General features: G+C 32.6%; 2 protein-coding genes across 3 annotated transcripts; both read left to right on the top strand.

The window, feature by feature from the left end:
- The first annotated feature begins 1,724 nt into the window (after positions 1-1,724).
- LOC110615233 (catalase isozyme 2) lies at positions 1,725-4,334 on the top strand. The gene is made up of 8 exons (XM_021757009.2): positions 1,725-1,954; positions 2,156-2,252; positions 2,343-2,620; positions 2,701-3,477; positions 3,567-3,656; positions 3,738-3,805; positions 3,895-3,988; positions 4,086-4,334. The coding sequence occupies exons 1-8, from the start codon at positions 1,940-1,942 to the stop codon at positions 4,143-4,145; spliced, it is 1,479 nt and encodes a 492-aa protein (XP_021612701.1). The 5' UTR covers positions 1,725-1,939; the 3' UTR covers positions 4,146-4,334.
- Positions 4,335-4,342: 8 nt separating this feature from the next.
- On the top strand, positions 4,343-15,249 carry LOC110615231 (catalase isozyme 1). Of its 2 annotated transcripts, none has more exons than XM_021757008.2 (11): positions 4,343-4,484; positions 4,610-4,684; positions 5,348-5,409; positions 11,222-11,286; positions 11,532-11,628; positions 12,376-12,653; positions 13,089-13,865; positions 14,075-14,164; positions 14,450-14,517; positions 14,610-14,703; positions 14,797-15,249. In XM_021757008.2, the coding sequence occupies exons 3-11, from the start codon at positions 5,391-5,393 to the stop codon at positions 14,854-14,856; spliced, it is 1,548 nt and encodes a 515-aa protein (XP_021612700.1). In that variant the 5' UTR covers positions 4,343-4,484; positions 4,610-4,684; positions 5,348-5,390; the 3' UTR covers positions 14,857-15,249. The 2 variants fall into 2 exon arrangements, with proteins under 2 accessions (XP_021612700.1, XP_043812902.1); XM_043956967.1 differs by having other exon boundaries at positions 4,415-4,484; positions 4,615-4,684.
- The last annotated feature ends 850 nt before the right edge of the window (positions 15,250-16,099 follow it).

Below are 16,099 nucleotides of genomic sequence, written 5' to 3'. Positions count from 1 at the left end.
ATCTCTATCTTCTTCTTGTGGTGAGTTAAAGTTTCAAAGGGCTGAGCACATGTTTGAAATAGTCCTTGTTCCTTATTTCTTGACTTTATACTCAAAGTGGTGTCACCTTCTGCCCATAAGCATTTGTGGCTTGTGGCTTCCTCGCTTCCTTATGCTGACCCCACCTTCACTATGCGGACAACTCTTATGAAAATCCAATCATATCTCGTAACGTACACACATAAAATATGGGTCAATTTGCTCGGTAGGATTTATGCATGTAGTAATCATAGCCCTTCAATATGATGATGATCATGTTATTCTGTAGGTGATGATTGATGCATTGCTGGATATGCATATATAGAATTATAACTCCCATTATGGGTCTATGATGATGATATGTTTTTTGAATTATTGCACTGTTTTCTTGTTTTGTCCCCATTTCAACTTTTTCTTTTGTCTCTATTAATTATTTTGGTCTCAATGGTGGGACCCTTTCTTTTTTTTTTTTTTTTACCATTCCTTTAAATCTCTTTAATTCTTATATTTTAAAAATAAATAAAAATGTTCCTTAAATTATAATTATAATCATACATTACAATTAAATATTGTAATATATATTTAAAATTAAAGATATCAATGCACGTTAGTCATAAAAATTAATACTATTAAATAAAAATATAATTAATAGTTATTTCAATTTAAAATAGGATGAAAATACAAAATAAAATTACTAATTTTAATTCAAATTTTAAAGAATATATTAAACTAAATAAACATTGTTATCAAAATAGAATTAATATAAAACTAAATTTATGATTATTTCAATATAATTAAATATATAAAAACTATGTATAATGCAATATAAAATAGGAATTTAAAGTATTTTTTTAGCTGTAGGATTAGGATGGAATTGAATTAAAATTTTAACTTGCCTTAATTATTTTAGTTAGTATTTTTCATAAATATCATTTTAATTTTAAGAATAAAATTAAATATAATGGAGAAGAAAAATTGTAATAAATTATCATTTTAAGATTTTTTTTATTAATATAAAAAGATAAATATGTGCTTTTTTAGTCATAGGATTAGGATTATAGAATTACAAAATGATATTAGGATTACTTGTAAAATAGATTTAAAATTTTAATTTACACTATTATTACTAAACATATTTAAACAATAGAAACAAATAAAAACATTTTTTTTTCATTCATAAATACAAGTTTATCCCCTGATTCATATTTTTATGTATAACAATAACTACATAAAAAAAAAAACTGTCTTAATCTTTCAAATATGGGTAATTTATTTTTAATTTAATAATGTGCTTTTATATTTATATTCTTAATAATTTATATATAAAAAAAATCAAATTATTACTTCCACTCTTTCATAATTTTTATTCACTTTACTTTTTCACACATATTAAAAATTATATAAATTTTTATTAATTTTTTATTATACCCATTTTAAAATACATTAAGTAATAAATATTTTAGAGATTTATTGAAAATAAAATAAAATAAAATAGAATTATAATAGTGGATTTCTATATTACTATAATTTTAAAAAAATATTTGAGATAAATAAAAAAATAGATAAAATTATGAATTTTTAGGATTAAATTTATAATATATAGTCTAGTCCCATTATCTATTACAGAAGCATTTAATTAACAACGGCCACAAAAAAAATATCTATGTTATTTTCAACTTTCTAGAAAAGAAATTTCTTCATTGCAAACGTAGACATATCAAACTACAGACAGTAAACTCCTATGAAAAAAAAAATATAAAATTTAACAGCGATTGTGATAAGCATATCGGTAAGGATATGCATTGCAGGAAAATTTAGATATGATTGACAGCGGCAGCTATATTCGGAGTTGTATAAATATACATCCAAAGCTAAGCTTCCATATCACAAAATCATATAATAGAAATCTGTCCTTTTTTCCATGGATCCAAGCAAGGTAATACTTCGGGTCCATTTCTTGATTTTCTGTAAGCCTTTGCATTATTTTGCATGTAAAAATCATGAGAGTTTATGAGATCATTAAACTCGAACTTCTTGGTAATCTCAGAAGAAAATCAATATCCATGCAATAGTTTAGCAGGTTTTTTTCATGTTGTGATCAAGCTGATAACTTTGTTTTGATCTTTTCTGGGTACAGTTCATTCCATCAAGCGCCAACAATACTCCCTTCTGGACAACTGATGCTGGTGCTCCAGTATGGAACAACAACTCCTCCATGACTGTTGGAACCAGAGGTAATTTTTGGTTCATGATAATGTTCATCATGTCCTTGTGGATGTCGAATCTTATGTTTTAGCTATGGCTTTGATCTCGTTTGGTTGCAGGTCCAATCCTTCTGGAAGACTATCATATGATAGAGAAACTTGCCAACTTTACCAGAGAGAGGATTCCAGAGCGTGTTGTCCATGCCAGGGGAATGAGTGCAAAAGGTTTCTTTGAAGTCACCAATGATTTCACTCACCTTACTTGTGCTGATTTCCTTCGAGCCCCTGGAGTTCAGACTCCTGTCATCGTTCGTTTCTCCACTGTCATCCATGAGCGTGGCAGCCCTGAAACCCTCAGGGATCCTCGAGGTTTTGCCACCAAGTTTTACACCAGAGAGGTGAGCGATTTTGTCATCTTGTGTTATTATTACTGCTTCTCTTATTAATTTTCCTGTTTTACTGCTTTATAACTTGACAGGGTAACTTCGATATTGTGGGAAACAATTTCCCTGTCTTCTTCATCCGTGATGGAATCAAATTCCCAGATGTGATTCATGCATTTAAGCCAAATCCCAAGTCTCACATCCAAGAATACTGGAGGATCTTTGACTTCTTATCACACCACCCTGAGAGCTTGAGCACTTTCGCTTGGTTCTTTGATGATGTTGGGATTCCTCAAGATTACAGACACATGGAAGGCTTTGGTGTTCACACTTTTACTTTCATCAACAAGGCTGGAAAAGTAACCTATGTGAAATTTCACTGGAAACCCACTTTGGGAGTCAAGTGTTTGATGGATGATGAGGCACAGAAGATTGGAGGTGTCAACCACAGCCATGCTACGCAAGATCTGTATGATTCCATTGCTGCTGGCAACTATCCTGAGTGGAAACTATTTATTCAGACAATGGATCCAGCTGATGAAGACAAATTTGACTTTGATCCACTTGATATGACTAAGATCTGGCCTGAGGATATGTTTCCTCTGCAGCAACTTGGGCGTCTGGTGTTGAACAGGAACATCGATAACTGGTTTGCTGAGAATGAGATGCTTGCGTTCGATCCTGGTCATGTGGTTCCTGGGATTCACTATTCAAATGACAAGCTGTTCCAGCTTAGGACATTTGCTTATGCTGATACTCAGAGGCACCGTCTCGGACCCAACTACAAGATGCTGCCTGTTAATGCTCCCAAGTGTAATTATCACAACAATCACTATGATGGTTTCATGAATTTCATGCACAGAGATGAGGAGGTAGACATAACCCTTGATTTCTCTCTCAGATTAAGATTTTCTTTTCTGGGAAATTAAGTTCCCGTTCTGATGAGATTCCGTTTTCTCAGGTGGATTACTTTCCATCTAGGTATGACCCAGTTCGCCATGCGGAGAGAACCCCACTTCCTCATGCTATTATCAGTGGAAGACGTGAGAAGGTCAGTTTCTTTGTTCGTCTTCATCGTTGATTTTTCTGCTAAACATATAAATTTGCTCATTTTTGTTGATTTTTCATGCAGTGCGTCATTGAGAAGGAGAACAATTTCAAGCAGCCTGGAGATAGATACAGATCTTGGACTCCTGACAGGTAAATAAATTAACCTGTGGTTCTGCCATTGCAAGCTTCTTAATTACTGAAAGATGATTCGTCTTACAATTGATTTTTCTTTTTTTCAGACAAGAAAGATTCCTCTGTAGATTGGTTAACGCCTTATCAGACCCTCGCATCACCCATGAGATTCGCAGTATCTGGGTCTCATACTGGTCTCAGGTTATTAATCAGACTCCGACCATCATTCCATTAATTCGATTTCTTGCATTTTGCACAAGGTTATCTAATCCTGGATTAATTTTCTTATGACATGCAGTGCGACAAATCTCTTGGTCAGAAGCTTGCATCTCGTCTCAACGTGAGGCCAAATTTCTAAAGTCTAAAGGTGGCGAGTTCTCAGGAAGAGAGAAAACGACAATACTATTGTTAATTTCCAGTTTCCTGTGTTGTACAAATACTATAAAAATAAACGCTTTTTAAGATTATCTAATAAATATGGGAGAGATTATCAGTTCGCATGTTGTTCATCTAAAACTGCTAATGTAATTTCAATGTTTCTCTGTAACTCCCTGTGTTCACTGCAACAACAACTTTAAATTAGTAGAAAACTCGGTTCAAGCTCAAGCACCAGAGAAAACTTCAATGAAAACTTCCTGCAACATCAAATTCATGCAACAAATGTTAATCACCTCCCTAATCGGGACCTAATCTGCAGGTACGCTTTCTCCAACAGCTACTGCAAACTCGACTTCATATAAAAAAGAAAAAAAAAAAAAGACAGTGTAATGAATTTGAAAATTATTCATTTAATATATAATTGTTGTATGTTTACTGCAAGAGGGAAGAAGCTGGCAGTGGGAGGCAATCATGCTTTATTCAGTTCTGGTCCACCATCTCACCTTTCAGAATTTGGAGGTCCATCTCTGTCTCCCTCTCTCTCTTGAATAATTGATGGAATAATTCCTACAACAATGCTTATTTAATTAAATCAGATAAAATTTATCTAAATTCCTCCACATGAATTTAAAATATATATTAAACTCACATTTATATATTTTAAAATCATAATTAATCTCCACTCACGGATTTAACTTGATGGTAAATGCATCTGAATAAATTTAAGATGTTTCAGATTCTATTCTCTAGATTACAATCTCCATTTCAAAAAAAAATCATAATAAACCTAATTCATCTGAAAAATTTATCGAGTTACTGAAAAAAAATTCTTCTATTATAAATCCAAAACATATTAATGTGGTTCCTATATAATTTTTTGTATGGAGTACCTACATGTATTTTGGGTCTACGCATATCAAATCTAAATAAATTTTTTCGGAATTAAAAAATATTTAAGACTTAAAATACAAAATTGTATGTTTCATTTATGCAAATTTTTTCTGAAAGGATATTTATGTATTTCGGGTTTATATTGACTGAATTTAGATAAGTTTTTTATAGTTATTTAATTTTAAAGAATATAAAATTTTTATTTCATTGAATTTTATTAAAATAAATTATAATTAAATGGTTTTATTAATGACAATTAAAATTTAATAGTTAAATGGTTTTTTTTAACAGCAAGTGCATGCTTTATTTGGGGTAATGCTTTATTCATCTCTACATGAGCAACAATCACCCAAGTAAGTTTTACCTTTGCTAAATGTTAAATTTTATGTATATTTAGATTGAAATTTATATATAAAATATGAAATTTTGCTTTTTACCGTTGGGCCGAATGCCCACGGCCAGCATTGCTCTTGACCCATTAGAATTTGGGCCAAATCTAATCCTTAATTAAAAAAACAAAATATGAAATCAAAAAATTAACATCATTATAAAAATTACTATTTAATACTTATAATTTAATAAAATTAATTTATGAGTACTTATTTTTCAAATAATTAATTACTTCCTCCTTTTAATGCAATGACTAAATAGTTTATAGAAGTATTTACCAATAATTGTCATTTTGAGCTTGGATATAAATGGAATAATTGTGATTTTTAAATTATAAAAATTGAAAATTTGTGTATTGAAATTGCATGACTAATTAAGTATAGGAATACTTTAGATATTTCATACATAATAACTACTTAAATAAATAGATATACTAATAATTATCAGTTTAAAATATAAAAATTAATTAATATTGATGACGTTGAGTCATCTGGGTCCTGGGTCCATACCAGTGAATATTGTCCGCTTTGGCTCAAGGCCGCACGGTTTTGCTTAAAACGCGTCCACTGGGGTTTCAAGGGCAGAGACTTATAAGGCCTTCTCCCTTTCAACCTCTTTCCGATGTGGGATACCTTTTTTATCCACCCGCACAGGGGGCCTTCCCCCATACAGGTCTGAGCGTGCTCGCTCAGCGCACCGTACTCGTGAGGACCAGGGTTATGTTCCCCACAGACGGCGCCATTTGATGACGTTGAGTCATCTGGGTCCTGAGTCCACACCAGTGAATATTGTCCGCTTTGGCTCAAGGCCGCACGGTTTTGCTTAAAACGCGTCCACTGGGGTTTCAAGGGCAAAGACTTATAAGGCCTTCTCCCTTTCAACCTCTTTCCGATGTGGGATACCTTTTTGATCCACCCGCACAGGGGGCCTTCCCCCATACAGGCCTGAGCGTGCTCGCTCAGCGCACCGTACTCGTGAGGACCAGGGTTATGTTTCCCACAGACGGCGCCATTTTCCTCTTCCTGGTCCATGATAAATCTGGTTTTCTTCTGGGTCCCTTCTTGCTGGGCTCCCTGGTGGATCTCTCCACGTTCTTCCTGGTGAAGGGACCTGTAAAATAAGAAAGAATGGTCAGGGGCCTACCGGGTGTACCCCGGCAGAGGCCCTCCGACGCTCAAGTCAGATTTTATGGCTCAGAGTAGTATATTTGGGCAAGGGTTACAGAAAGAATAAAAATGGTGTCCAGGAAGGAAAAGGAAGAAGAGAGAGCCCCCTCTGCGTGGCTTCTACCGTGATATATATATCTGTCTCTCTGCCACAATGCTAGCTGTCTTCTGTCGCCTAGCTCCGTATGTACGGATGTGTCAGGCGCCTGCTCCATGCGTAACGGCCATTAATTCTCCTCTGATACGTATGATTCTCCTCTGATACGCATGCGGAAGGACCTACCAGCGGGACATCTTGGTCATTTTCCCCTTTTCGGGCTGGGTTGAATGGTAGGGCTGAAGTTGAGCCTGGTGAGGGCCTGATTACTGGGCCGAGAGGTTTGGGCCGGTTTGATTGAGGAGTCTAGGCGGAGTCCGGCCCTGTGACTGAGCGGGCTGGACCTGGCTCTCGAGGGGAATATTGAAGCCTTTGGATCATGGACTGTTTTCATGGGCCTGGCTTTTAGACCGGGGTGAAGAAATCCAGCGATCATCAATTATATTTTTAAAAGATTTATATATAAAAAAAAATTTAAATTTTTGTTATTTTATAATTTAATTTAAAATTTTAAAAATTAATAAAATTATCTAAAATTGTCAACTTTATTACAGTTATATCCAAATTTAAAACTTGAATAGAAAAATGTGTGTTTTATTGGCACAGATGATATGGATTTTTTTATTATATTTATATGTTTTGTAAATAAATGTTATTAATAAAAAATTTAAGAGAATCAAAATTATAAAATAGAAAAATATCATGACATAATAATATAATTTTAGAGATTTAGGAGCGTAAAATGATAAATTTAAAGATTTTAAATTGAAATATATAAATTTTTAAAATTTTTTATTAAATTATAAAATAATTAAAAATTTTAAATTTTTATATTAATAAAATTTATTTATATAGCACACGAGTATAATAAAATAATCCATCTTATTTTTTAGACAATCTCTCTTAATAAAATTTTAAATTTGAATATAATTATAGTAAAATTTATAATTTTAAAAACTTTATCAATTTTTAAAATTTTAAATTAAATTATAAAAAAGAAAAAAATTTAATTTTTTCATGTCGCTTTTCAAAATGAATAACTAGATAATTAATTTACTAAACCACATATCTATATGTTAGAGTTTTATGTTTGAAATTACTTTCTTGTGAAATATTATTTAAAAAAATTTTAGAACTGTTTTAAGATTAAAATATATGTATATTTTAATTATAAAATTTTAAATTAATAAAGTAAATTTTTAAGAGAATTTTAAAATATAATTTTTACGGAGTATTTTTTAATTCTTAAATAAAATAAAATGTTTTTTTTTTGAATCAAATAAAATAAAATGTTTTACCTTTCTGATATTTAATATAATAAAATAAATTGTTTTGTTACAAAATAATCTCCATCATTAAATTTAGTGTTGGATTTGAATTAATTCATTTGTTAATAAAATTTAATTAAAGTTTTGAGAATGTTTGATTTATATAAATATTTTTTTGCTCATTTTAGTCCTTACTCAAATTCAAAAGACAGTAAAACCATTCATCCTTTGAAAAAATATTTAGAATTTAGCGAACAACACATTCAAATAAACCCTCACAAATTTATTTTAAGAGATTTTACTTTTCTAATTTTTAATTTTATTTAAAAAAAATCAAATAAAACCAAAAATCTATGCCGGCATTCCATTCCAATCACAACCAACACAACTAAACAATAATCTAGAAATCAAATTTTAAAATTTATTTTATTAAAATATCGTAATAATTCTTAATTTTAATTAAAATAAATCCATCTGGAATGACAGATTTTTACAATTAAAAATAACTTGATCCATTACAAATTAATCATCAGCAATAAACAAAATAGCTTCGAATAAACATGAGAACTATCATATCATCATATTAGGCCATCTCCAATGCGGTGCACCATTTTTTGCACCATTTTAGTGCTTTGCATTAAAATGATGCAATATTATTTCCAACCTTTTGCATCAATTTTAATATCAAAAAAAGTATTCTATTTATATTCTTCTCTCTCTTTAATATTATATTATTTATTTTACTTTAATTTTATTTATATATATCACTCAAAAAATTTATATAATTTTATATATTCACTCTAAATATTTATATATTTTATATTTCCATCCAATATTTAAATATTTAATTATTTTATAAATAAATAAATAAAAATATTAATTATAAAAATATATTAATTAAATAATAATTATAAAAAAACATTACTTAAACATTAATTATAAACATAAATTAATTAAACATTAATTTAATTATATTATAATTTAAAAAAATAAAAAAAAAATAAATTTTAAATTATATTATAAATTTAAAAAAAAAAACCAAAAAAAAAAATAACGTTGGAATTCGCAGCGTTGGAGGGCGATCTCCAACGCCAAAATGAAGATTGATGCAGCGATAGCTTCATAAACATTAGAATAGTGATTAAAAAAAGATTATTATAAAATCTAAATTAAACTTTTCACTGTAGTGGGCCCAGGGCTAGGAAGCAACCTTTGTAGCTGAGCTGGCTTTCCATTCGGATATTTCTCATAAAAATGATCGATTTTTAGCAGCTTTCATAGATTACCCCATCAGTCTTTATCCCCTTAATTTGCAAAACTATCCATCTCTAACCATTTTCGTGGGATTATGGCACACGCTTCAAGGCTACACAGACTAACGTGTTTTATTGTCATTGGTCCATGTTCTTGCCGCTTGCGTACCTGGATAAGGAAGAGGAACCATTACTTGATGACGTCCTCAATTATTTTATTAATTTCTTAGGCTTTTCCCAATCCCAAACACTCCCCAATCAGCTCACTCTCGATTTTCTCACCACATTGAAATCCTGATGTCGTACCTGGTCCCACTTCTCCTCTTACGGTGCGTAAATATCGTCGGACTTTCAATTTCTCACGAATTGTAAATGCACCGAAAATATACTTTTAAGCTTACCATATTGAGTTTATTTAGACTTTAGAGATACATTCATGTATTTTTTTTTCTTCTAAATTTTGATTAAATAATTATAAATAGATGATAAACAAATTTTGAGTGATACCTAATAGACTAATTAGTGAATCGAAATAGAACTTTTTTTTCCTCATAATTGAAAATAAATTATACTCAATTTTAATTTGCTTTAATTTAATAATAACTGATATGAATAAAAATATAGCTGAATTGTAATTGAATAATTTATAAAATATGATATGAGATTCAATGAGGTATTTAAATGCGGACATTTAGACAACTATTTGGTTTGATGAGTTGATTGTTGATTCGTGATTAGTTTCATAAATATCCTTTATATTTAATATTGAAGAAGGGATCTGCAAAATATAAGAAGATGGTTAGGAATCTATAAGGAGTATCTGGCGCTCAAGTAAAATCAAGAATTATTTAAAATTTATTAAATGAAGAGAAAATAAATAATAATGAAGTACTCAAAAGGAATTTTCGGAAGGCATGCACTTGATGATATGAAATTCAGCAGGATGGCCAGATGGACACTTGAACAGCCACTCGGTTCAATGGATTGACCGTTAAATCATGACTAATTTCGTAAAAATTCCTCCATATTTGATCTTAAAAAAGGAGACCGGCAAAATATGAGAAGACAGGGGTCCATCGAGGATGCTCCCGATGGAGACCCTTTGACAGTCAAGTTATGATCAACCCATCGAATCGAGCCGCTGTCCAAATGTCTCGTATTTGACCACCTTGCTGAATCTCAGATCATCAATGAATTTTGGTAAAAAATCAAGTATTCCAATATCATGGTTTTTCATTTTATGGGTGAGACCTCTGCGACCACGTATACTCCAATACTCAAGTCAATAAACTTTACTTTTATATTATAATAAGATGGAGTTGATTATCGAACTTTTGAAAATTTAACTAATACTTGTTAGTGGACAAGAAATCCTGCATTTATAGGAATAACAAGAATATAATATGTTACATCTATTATCGGTAATTTTTTATAAATGTTCGATCGGTTTGAAAAATAATGAATTTTAGTAAAAATAAGAGTGTTACAATATTTTAATTTTTTTCTATAGATAAGATTTTTGTGATTATATATTCTAATTTTTATCACGTGATATTATTTTACAATAACTTTATGATTTATTTTAAACAATTGTTACAACGCATTAATAACTTTTAAAATTTTTGAAAATTGTCCAATCGATCTTGAATGGGACTATAATTGTTCAGATCACATTATATTTGTGTACATGTAAAAAGAAAAAATTTAATTGAAACCGGATGAGGGGAGGTTTACCTGTGGCCATCTCTGCTCGTCTAAACATATCGCGATAAGCGTAAAACAAGGCGAGATGTGAAATTACAGACAGTAAAATTCTAAATTTAACCGATTGGTCCCAAAACTTCTACCGTGTTTGGTTGTTTTTTTTTTATGGATAACGATACGCATTGCAAGAAAATGGACGTGAAGGCCACGAGCCTTTATAAATAGACAGAAAGAAGAGTTCTTTTTCGATTTGAATGCTACTCTCACATTTAATTCGTTTGCTTAAGGTTCTCAGCTTCTCACCAAACTCATCAGAAATTCAGAAATATCTGTTGACATGGATCCTTACAAGGTACTCTTCTAATCTCTCTCGTCCAATTTCTTGATTTTCTTCACTAATTCAGCCTGGATTTTGCTTAGGATCATCTCTTTTTATTGGTGTTTTGGAATGATTGTTTTCGACTCTGTTTTTTATTTTTATCGTGGGGTTTTGGTTTTTCTAGCCGAGCTTGAACATGAAAGGATTATTCTTGCTTTTTTTTTCGTTGCGTTAGTGAAAAACCTGATTATATTCTTCTTTTGATTCTGATGCTATAGAATCGTCCATCAAGCGGTTTCAATTCTGCCTTCTGGACTACGAATTACGGTGCTCCAGTATGGAACAACAACTCGTCCATGACTGTTGGACCCAGAGGTATTTGATTGATGTTTCTGTTAATCACCTTTGTTATTGGTATTATCATAAGAACCATCTTGCTGTTGCTGTGTTTATCCCAATTATTAGAACATAAAATATTATTTTTATTAGCTTTATCCTTATGGTTAGTCTGGTTGTTAGAAGTTTTCTGTGGTTGTTCTTATCTATTATGCAAGTTTACAAGATTGTTATCCACCGAAATTCATCAGCGTTTTGAACGTATTTACTTTATCTTTGCAATACTTATAATATATTGGCACCATATTCAGTTACTTCTTACTAAATTACACATTTTAGATGTTGGTGAATCACTCTCCACAAGGTAACACAAAATTGCTCTAGTTGGAAAATTATGGGCTTGGTGCTAATTTTTTCCCCGTTTTGAATCGCATCAAGGTTATCGGAGTACCATTTTAATTGTGTATAAAACCTATGTATACAAAGTAGGTTGATTCTTTACGCACCTTGGTACCAAAGTAAGCAACAAGCAACTAGTTGAATGTAGTTGCATTATGGATATGACTATTTTTATGGAGAATTGAATTAGGAGCATAATCTCTTAAAACTGGTCATGAACATTATTCCCTTTCTTTTCTTCTTCTATTGCTGGCAAAAAGTAAGTCTTGATCGTTTGAGGCTTTTTTCAAGTTCTTTGGGTAGTGTATTTTCTGTTATTGTAGAGCTGAAACTTAGAAGTAGCAACCGAAGATCTAAGCTGTGCCCTTTTCCTTCTTCTTTTGACAGGTCCTATTCTTCTTGAAGACTATCATCTAGTGGAGAAACTTGCCAACTTCGATAGGGAGCGGATTCCAGAGCGTGTTGTCCATGCTAGGGGAGCGAGTGCAAAGGGTTTCTTTGAGGTCACCCATAATGTTTCTCACCTTACATGTGCTGATTTTCTTCGATCCCCAGGGGTTCAGACTCCAGTTATTGTCCGTTTCTCCACTGTTATTCATGAGCGGGGCAGCCCAGAAACTTTAAGGGATCCTAGAGGTTTTGCTGTGAAGTTTTACACCAGAGAGGTAGTTTATCCGACCTTGTCATCTTGTTTTGCTAATACATTAGCATTGGAGGATGTTTGTGATACTAGTTATGATGGACATGGTCTTTGTGTGCTTTGGAGTCCATTATGAGTAAGATTTTTCCGAAGCTTATAAATTTTGAATAACATCTGGGAATAATTTTTGTATCTTCCAACTTATCCACTTGTTTGATGAAAGCTTGTACCGCATGTTGTAAAATGAAAATCTAAGTTGTTTTATTCACTTTGCTGGTATATTATTGGTTTTAACATATATTGAAAGATTTATAAACTTGTGGAAAAATTAAGGTTATGTAGGTGCAATATTCATTCATATAAGACATGCGTTCATTATTGTTTGAAGCTTTCTGGATTAAGGTTTTAAGATTTTGGCTCTCTATGTTCTTATTGTCCCCTCTCGTTTTTGTTTTCTTAGGGTAACTTTGATCTGGTGGGAAACAATTTCCCTGTATTTTTCATCCGTGATGGGATGAAGTTCCCAGATGTGGTACATGCTTTTAAGCCAAACCCTAAGTCTCACATCCAGGAGAGTTGGAGGATCTTTGACTTCCTATCCCATGTTCCTGAAAGCTTGCATATGCTTACGTTCCTTTTTGATGATTTGGGTATTCCACAAGATTACAGGCACATGGAAGGCTCTGGTGTTAATACCTATACTCTAATAAACAAGGCTGGAAAAGTTCATTATGTGAAATTTCATTGGAAACCTACTTGTGGTGTGAAGTGTTTGCTGGAGGAGGAGGCAGTCAAGGTTGGAGGAACCAATCATAGCCATGCCACTCAGGATCTATACGACTCCATTGCAGCTGGAAACTATCCAGAGTGGAAGCTTTATATCCAGACAATGGATCCTGAACATGAAGACAAATTTGACTTTGATCCACTTGATGTGACTAAGACTTGGCCTGAGGATATTCTGCCTCTGCAGCCAGTTGGTCGCATGGTCTTGAACAAGAACATTGACAATTTCTTCGGTGAGAATGAGCAACTTGCATTCTGTCCTGGCATTATTGTTCCGGGTGTTTCATATTCGGATGACAAATTACTCCAGACTAGGATCTTTTCCTATTCTGATACCCAGAGGCATCGACTTGGACCGAACTATCTGCAGCTCCCTGTTAATGCTCCAAAATGTGCTCATCATAACAATCACCATGAAGGTTTCATGAACTTCATGCACAGGGATGAGGAGGTATTCTAGCCTATCTTTTTGTGGGTCTGGGATATGTTTGTTGTAAAATTGGATTATACCACTATGTTTATACCTAAAATACGGCTTTCAATGTCCCAACAAAGACTTGTGAGATAATTTACATTTTGACTTGCACAGGTGGTGTTATTGTTTTCTGGTTTTTGCCTTCTAGTTTCTGTTCTAACTGGGTACTATGATGGTGCTTTCAGGTCAATTATTTCCCATCCAGATATGACCCAGTTCGCCATTCTGAGAAGTACCCCATTCCTTCTGCCATTTACAGTGGAAAGCGCGAGAAGGTTAATTTCATCCTCCTTGGTTTCCTTTTAAAATTGAAGCTTGATATGGAAGTGTCATATGGTGTCTCCTTTTGGTGGGTGTGCGTTTGCATGTGTGTGAGAGAGTGTGTATTGGGCATCTAGGAGTTCTTTTTCTTCTCTATTGCTCTTTCTTTTTATGGGTTTGGGTGGGGGTCATGTTTCTTATATTGAGACGAGTACTAATTGAACTGTAAAGCTTTTGGATTCTAGGGAGCTGGTGAGTATGAACATTATATTTTCTTCTGACTTTGCTGATTAATGCAGTGTGTCATTGAGAAGGAGAACAATTTCAAGCAACCTGGAGAGAGATATCGATCTTGGGCACCTGACAGGTAAAACTCATGTTTCTGTGCTGCTTTTGAGATGAAAGATCATTGTGAAAAAATATAATGTTTTGCGCTTGTCTTCATTCAACTGTTTCCAGGCAAGGGCGATTCCTTGGCCGGATGGTTGACTGCTTGTCTGACCCCCGAGTCACTCATGAGCTTCGTAGTATCTGGATCTCCTACTGGACACAGGTTAGAATTTCATTCAATTCAATAAATTTTTAAACTGAGGGGGTATAGTATTGGTGCTCTGAATGCCATGTCGTGGGTTTGCTTGTGATGCAGTGTGACCGATCCCTGGGTCAGAAGCTAGCATCTCGTCTCAATGTGAGGCCAAGCTTTTGAAGATGATGCAATCATAATATTCTAAATCAAGAACGAGGATACTGGTTCAGAATCTCAAAATCAATTTCAGTCATTGGATTGCTTTAACTTGCATGTCATGTATCTCTTTAGCTAATAAATTCTAGTAGTATGCTGTCTAAGATGGTAAGGCGTGTAGTTTGCTGGATTCGTATATTAGCTTTACTCATGTGCTTAGCCACAATGTGTTTGGACAACCTTAGTAACTTGAGGGTTGTGTGGTAATGTCCTTCATTAGTGCAACCCAAGTTTCTAGATACTTCCATACGCCTGAGGTAATAATGTAATTGGAATAACGAACATGGCTTCATGGTTGTGCGTTATTATATTCCCCATTTTAACCACATTGATATGATAGACTACTACTAATTCAAATTTGGTTTTGTCAATAAGTAGCCTGTGGTTACAATAGGTTGCGGTTTATTACATAGATGACTTACAAACAAGACATCGAAGGAGCAATAAGAACTGCATTTGGACGCTACCGAGTTGTAATTTAATTATTTTAGACTCGTTTCCAGGGTTGTGAGCTCGCGAATTTTTATTTTAATTAAGCCAGTTATAGGGAAGAGCTTAAGACCTGAGAGTGCTGGGAGCATGCATCTACAAAGTTGATGAGCATTGTCTATATGTACATATATAACTGTGTTTAAAATAGGCTTTGCAGATATTGACGAGTGATATAATTTAAAATAAATTAGGGAGATTTACAATTTAGTCCATGGATATTGCTATTATTAACAAGTCAGTTTCTGTATTTTTAGAAACCTATTAAAATGTTTTTATGTTTTCTTTCCGTCAACGAAATAGCCCTTCCGTCCTCTTTTCCGTTAAAATTAAATAAAGGAGGTTAAAATTAGAAAAAGGAGGAGAGAAAATTTTTAAAATTCAAATTTACCCTCAAATAAAATCATTTATTTAGTTCTTAGATATTGCTATTATTAACAAGTTAGTTCTTACATTTTTAAAAATCTATTAAAATGTTTTTATCTTTTTTCATATCTATTAAAACGTTCTTATCGTTTTTTTCTGATTAATAAAATAGTCCCTATCTTTTCTCATATCTATTAAAACGTCTTTATCGTTTCTTTCCGTCAACAAAATAGTCCCTCCTCATCGTTTCTTTCTGTCAACGAAATCGTCCCTTCTTATATTTTTAGAAATATATTAAAACATCCTTATTGTTTTTTTTTGTCAACGAAATAGTCCCTATCTTTTTTCAGAT

The sequence above is a fragment of the Manihot esculenta genome, chromosome 5, assembly GCF_001659605.2.
Source record: "Manihot esculenta cultivar AM560-2 chromosome 5, M.esculenta_v8, whole genome shotgun sequence".
Classification (NCBI taxonomy): domain Eukaryota; kingdom Viridiplantae; phylum Streptophyta; class Magnoliopsida; order Malpighiales; family Euphorbiaceae; genus Manihot; species Manihot esculenta.
This window is presented reverse-complemented; position numbering and strand designations above follow the sequence as displayed.